The sequence below is a fragment of the Quercus lobata genome, chromosome 3 (assembly GCF_001633185.2).
Source record: "Quercus lobata isolate SW786 chromosome 3, ValleyOak3.0 Primary Assembly, whole genome shotgun sequence".
Classification (NCBI taxonomy): Eukaryota; Viridiplantae; Streptophyta; class Magnoliopsida; order Fagales; family Fagaceae; genus Quercus; species Quercus lobata.
This window is the reverse complement of record NC_044906.1, coordinates 62,047,592-62,054,042: the sequence shown is the minus strand read 5'-3', so window position 1 is coordinate 62,054,042 and position 6,451 is coordinate 62,047,592. Positions and strand designations below refer to the sequence as shown.

General features: G+C 31.6%; 1 protein-coding gene across 1 annotated transcript; it reads right to left on the bottom strand.

Annotated features, from left to right (window-relative positions):
* Nucleotides 1-255: 255 nt before the first annotated feature.
* LOC115978999 (WAT1-related protein At3g28050-like) lies at nt 256-4,233 on the bottom strand. Its single transcript, XM_031100939.1, has 7 exons — nt 3,955-4,233; nt 3,791-3,856; nt 3,533-3,646; nt 1,296-1,530; nt 1,021-1,179; nt 720-871; nt 256-617 (listed from the first exon to the last, which is right to left on the bottom strand). The coding sequence occupies exons 1-7, from the start codon at nt 4,149-4,151 to the stop codon at nt 464-466; spliced, it is 1,077 nt and encodes a 358-aa protein (XP_030956799.1). The 5' UTR covers nt 4,152-4,233; the 3' UTR covers nt 256-463.
* Nucleotides 4,234-6,451: the final 2,218 nt, after the last annotated feature.

Here is a 6,451-nt window from a genome sequence, read left to right as displayed (position 1 = left end):
TACTTTGTTGAACTCAAATTTGGTGAGATAAGGTTGATTCACTTGATTAATGTTGCTTAGTTATGACATATTAACCAATAATTACTCTTTAATTATCTCAGCAGTAAAGTTATACTCTTTCAAAATATGGCTGAAATTGAGACTTGTTAAGAACTATGACAAAATTTATAGTATTGGTAACTCATTCCAAAATAAGGCATTACCAAAAGCATTTATTAAGTCAGACTTATAAAGCTGTGCAGGCCATTTCAGGCGTCTCAAAAGACTATATCAAAGCCCTTGATATTTTAAGAAATTCATCAAATTTCGTTTTAAACTTTCCATTATAGATTAATATATATATATATATATATATACACACACACACGGTTGTTGAATGTATCTTTCACCACATTTCAACAACTTTAGTGAAAAAACATAAAACCAAAGCTATAGCTGGTTTTTAATTCCTTGTGCAAGTGTCCTAGATATCCAAGCCTTTGTTTTCCAAAAGAGGTACTTTAGCAGAAGATGCCTCAAAGCTACAAATTCCTCTGTTTTCAATGGTCTTCTCTTCTTGTGCTTGCCCCCATATCACAGCATAAAACCCAAGAGCTATTACAGTTGCTCCTATCAAACTGCACAGCAATAAAATTGAATCATAATCATAATAGTCCTAAATATTTCGGGACAGTAGCATAGCTTCACAGAATTATTATGTTGAGATATAAAAATTATACCTTCCAAGATAGAGAGTATCCCCGAGAAAAGTAACACCCATCACAAGTGCAATGACCATCCCTAGAGGGCTAAATAATGCAACAAAGACAGGACCCTTCTTGCGACATGCCCATGTAGCAACAACACTTCGTGCAGCTACCACAAAAACAGCCTACAAACAAGTTATTGGAAAACCAAAGGGTAAGCTATAATGAGAGTCAAGATACAACAACAACTATCAAGTCTTAGTCCCAAAATTTTGGGATCTAAGTGACAGAATGACAATCCTAAAATAAAGCATGTCGCCTTCATCATGCTTACCGAATAGCCTATAGATATCAGCTCCATATTAGACCTTAATCTCCAAACTTTTGGGTCTTTCTCTGCAACTAGAGCCACCAAGGCAGATTGGACGGTCGTAAAAATGCAAGCAATAAGTGTTACAATCAACTCTGCAGGATACTCTCTAATAATCCAGGTCTAGATATGTACATTTGAAAGAAAAGGATAAAAAAAAAAATTGAGTCAATTTTCTGAGATATTATGTCTGCAACAAGTAAAGTAAGAGGGGACTAGAATGTTTAAACCAATTTTACCTGGACAATAAACAATATTGAAAGACATAAGCTACCAATGGCAAGGAGAAAGCCTCCAAGAACCCAATTTGATTGCAGTAACAGAAGAACCTCATTGGGTTGACCATTGGATGATAAAGCATTTATGATAGGCAGGCCTTTGTACAAAGTCACAAATAATGCACCTATGATGGATACCATGGTGCCAATACACTTAGCGAGACTGCTTTGGGTTCTCAAGTCCAGCTTTTCCATCCTACAACAACCATTTCATTCAAGCTTTATTATTCACATCTTTTGAAAGAGTTTTAACGTTTTAGTTGGTAATATATCTTAGCGTACAGAGGTTATTCTCCATATTGGCCTTTTGATCTCCATGTTAAAGTTAGTTCACCTGTGCCTAAATATCAGTGATGTTTTCTATATTTCAATTCTCAATACTAAATATTGTGGAAAACACCCAAAACTAAACAACAGTAAGAACTGCAAAAACACAAAGTTTAACTTGATTCATCCAAATTGCCCTTGTCTGCAACAAATCCATTATCAATATATAAATTGCAAATTTTCAAATATAACTCTCAAACTTAAGAACAACTAGCATAAACACATGATTAAACTGTCTTCCAATTCTGACACAATAAAAAATTATACTATCACCTTTTATTAATATGGATTTATCTTTTTAATTTTCTTCTTACACCAATGTGGGATTTCAATCTTATGTAGGAACTATTACGCCTCATAGGCAGGACTTAACAAATCTCTACTTCATAAGCAGGTGTCTTGACTAGTACTCATCAAACACCTTAATTTTTATGGTAGCTATTCTCATACCTTTACATTCCACATCATTATATACTGTAACAGAACCTTCAACATAAGTCCTGTGAATATCAAACTAATCTCTATATCAAGTATCAACATATGTGAAATGAGGGGGTAAATCCAAATCCATGAAGTTTCAATCAAAACCAAACATTTAGTAACTATAAAAAGTGTCACCGTCATCATTATCCTCTCCACATGCTACAACAATCATTGCATCCACAGAGTTCTAACTACCGTAACTAGTTTTAAACTCCTTCAAATGTTTGAAAGATCGATGATTTCTCATCTCATGATAGAAATGGCATTCCATGTCACATCATTGCTATCCTTTCTTGATCTAAACTTTGAATATGGCTTCCTCTATTAAAATTCTTCACACATGACATACTCCTATCATAATTTAATTTAGACTTTAAGTCTTTAACACAAATGCTCCAAGTTCAAAATTATTCTCTCTTTTCTGGCCAACAGTGCAGGTGTATTAAACAAAAGTGGAAGTGAGATTAACAATGGCAAGCACCACATGACAAAGTTTAATGTCTGGGGGCCAAATTACTTAGGTTCAAACAGAATCACCATCAATAATATGGATTACAAATTTCAACTCTAACTTTCAAACTTAACACACACTACCCAGGACATCCAGTTACCAGTAGTGTTTTTACATTAACTTACAAGTTACAACAGCATAAAGTTTTATCTTTCAACTCTCACGCAGTATCAAAAACTATTCTATCACACTTATTCACATGGCTCCTAGTGAGATTACCATTCCTATATGACTTCTCCTTTTCTTTACTAAAGTGTGGGATTACCGCTGTTATATGAAAATTACTGCACTTCCTTATTTTTATTTTTATCAAAAAAATAAAAATAAATTTACCATCTAACTCAACACTAATTGAAAACACCAATAATTAGCTTTAGAAGAGTATATTTTAGAATCCTAAATATTCATATTGGAAATCCAAAGGAAAGTTTTGACTTTGGTATCAACTTGTCAAATAAAAATCTTTGTTCCAATTAATGTGTGTATTGTTCCATAATCCACCAATCATGGTATGTGACAGGTCTCTCTTTTTTTTCTTTTTTCTTGTTTTAAATTAGACATATGACACACTATAGTTGATACAGTATAAAGTGGAACAATTTTATTGAGACTTAAGATTTTTTGTGGGTCTTCCAAAATTTTTTGGAGGTGAAAAATGCCAGGCAAAATCCAGTAATATTCACCTTCACATATGAGATATAAAATCATGGGAAAGTATCTAAATCTAGTAATGCTAAAAACAAAAGTATCCCCCATTCTTTGGGTTAATAACAGAAATGAACCAGCACAAATTCACGTGGCATATTCTAACTGGTAAATGCCCCTGGTGAGCGTGGCTTTTTAGTCATTGAGCACTTTGAACAGAGAAGAGACCCACCTGGAGATGATGGCAAGTATGAAAGTAAAAGCTGGAGTCAGATCAACCATAGCTGAGGCCAAAGTTGGAGAGCTGTACCCTATTCCAGTAAACATGAAGCTCTGTACACAGCAACTATAAAACCCACCAAAAATAATGATAGATTATAGATAAGTGTAAGCTTGTACACATATTAGAAACCCATTTATAGTACCAAAAACAAAAATGGAAACCCATTTATATCTTATCACTATAATCTGAATTAAACAAGAAAAGAACCTTAGCAGGCCAAGAAGAAAGATTCTACAGACTAATGAAACTGTCAGTGGAGGAAGACTTCTTTTTCTGCAAATTAATCAGAGTGATGAGAAAAAAGCTGTTATGTAGAAAGTATGGCAAGGTAGTTGTTGAATTGAACAGTTGGAGCAGATGAATATGAAAACCTGTAAAAGATGAAGGAAGCTAGAAGAAGAACGAAGATGGCAAGGCCATTTGAGTAAACCACAAAAACAAAGTTACTCATCCCTTTACTCATGGCTGCCTTTAGCATAGTGTTCAAGCCCACCTCAAGGAACTGGACTGCCACCATGGCTGTTGTTACTCCTAAGCCCTTCATCTCTCTCTCTCTGCTACTGCTCATACACGGTGTTTAAAAGGTCAAAGCCTCCTCCCTCAATGGGTTAATTACTTTCGGGTAAATACCAAAGATTTAAAACATATATATCAAATTTGCTTCTCAAGTACAAATGAATGTTTAATATCAAATTTTCTTCTCTAGTACATGTTATTAGAAGAAAATAGCGGCCCCCCTCAGCCCAAAAAAAAAAAAAAAAAAAAAGAATGTTTAATATCATTTAAAAGATTCTTGATCCTCTTAATAAAAAGATTCTTGATCCTCTTAATAAAAAGATTCTTGATCCTCTTAATAAGGCCTCTATTTTCTTCTAATAATTAACTTGTGTTGATTATGCAGGTATCACAATGATGGTATTATGACAATTATATGTATGAGGAAATCTTTGGATAGTTAATGCTATATAAATAGCAACAAGTGATAAAACTATGAGCAAAAAGAGCAGGAGAATTTTCAAACAATGTTGTGTAAGTTTGTGCATTGAAAGAAAATTGGATAATTTTGAAACGTTTTGGTTGTACGTGAAATTAACAAAAATCTTAGGGGCAATTTTTATATTGCTCCTTTTTTAAGGTTTATTTTTAAATTATAAATTACAACCTCTAATTTTGACATTGTTTTTATTTTGTTCGTTAAGTTTGATTTTCTTAACTAAATTGTTTGACTTTAATCCGTTTTAACATGATTCTTTTGTCTTTTGATCTCACTATTAGTTTTAGCATTTTCCACTTTCCAAGAAGACATGGATTTAAAGTTGTGGGTTGAATGGAATTTCACTTTACCAAATACTTAACACTATATTAATGTGTTTAGTAAAATAGAGGGAAAAAGAAAGAAAAGAGAGGGCATAAGAGAATGAAAAATTAACTTATGTTATGATGTATTGTTTGGTTATCTATTTAACATCACCGCTTTAATAACACACCCTACAACTCATTCTTTATTTTGCAATTCATCTTATTAAAATAATATTATATTCTATATACACTAGCAAAGAAAAAAAGAAAAAAGGAAAAACTAGTTTTGTACTTTTTGGTGATAGTAAAGGATAGAGAGAGAACCTCACCAATTGCAGGAGTCTTTTTGTTTATGTTTACTTATAATAAAAAATTGTTGGTGTGGATTTAGTGCTATACTAAAATCTAAAATGAATAAAAAGCATTTTGCATCACTTGCTGCTAATACTCTTACATCTAAAAGGCAAGAGTATTAAAAGTTTAAAATTATTCATTTAATTAATTTTATTTTAAACATAGTTAGAACTTGAGCTTATCACAAAATTAGATTCTACGTTCAAACTTAGTTTATTTTCTTTTTGAACATTGTTGATTTTGTTCATGATATACTTGATTTACTTATTTATTTCCCAAATATAATAAACACTAACACTAAATTTTTTTATTCTTCCACAAATCTATGCTAATAATGAATAACAAAATTATTGTTAAAATTATATTATGATATTATCGATTTAGTTATATGTAATTATGTTCAGTTATGAACTTATAAAAATTATATTTAGCTACCTTTGTTGTTAAAGATTATAATTAGTAGTGAGTACATTTATTATGTTTGAGTCCAAATTATTTAGTATAGTCAATTACTTTATTTATTGAATTAACAAACATAAATAAACTTTTTCATTGAAACCAAAATTGTTTAGTCTGAGTCACTCTTTTTTTTTTTTGGTGAGTTTCATAACTTATGGCGTCTTCTTTTAATGATTGTTCTTTATTATTACATCAAGACACCAATCGGTTTTAGGTGTAGGTGGTTTTTTTTAGGAAATTTCGTAACTTATGGTGTCCTCTCTTGATGATTACACTTTATTATTAGACCAAAACACCAATCAATTTTAGGTGTAGATAAGAATTGAATTCTAAATGTCTCATTCAACCATTAAAAACTTTACCAGTTGATCTAATTGAAATCTATTGATTGGAAGCACCCTTGAATCTTGATAAGACATTCTAGTGTAATTATATTTTATATCTATATATTACAACCCAATGATCGGTGGGTGACGATGTGGAGATGGCCTATACATACATGAAGTATATCTTAATCATACAAACTTATCAGCGGAACCTATTTTTACCTTTTTGTTTTATTTTTTATTGTCATTTTTGGGGTCTCCGTCATGTCCAGCCAAGTAAGCATTAATCTTTCCAAAAAATTTAAAAAAAAAAAAAAAAAAAATCTAAGTACGCACTAATCTATAAACCACACAAAACACATGAATTTCTTTAACTTTTGTACCACCAATTTTACAATATACAATACAATCAAACATGGCCTACCACTCA

Coding starts and splice junctions, on each gene's coding strand:
- LOC115978999 (XM_031100939.1), bottom strand. CDS start 4,151: ATGAGCAGTAGCAGAGAGAGAGAGATGAAGGGCTTAGGAGTAACAACA. Junction 3,647..3,790: donor TTTCTTCTTGGCCTGCTAAG/GTTCTTTTCTTG, acceptor TGGGTTTTATAG/TTGCTGTGTACAGAGCTTCA. Junction 1,531..3,532: donor ATACTTGCCATCATCTCCAG/GTGGGTCTCTTC, acceptor TGGTTGTTGTAG/GATGGAAAAGCTGGACTTGA.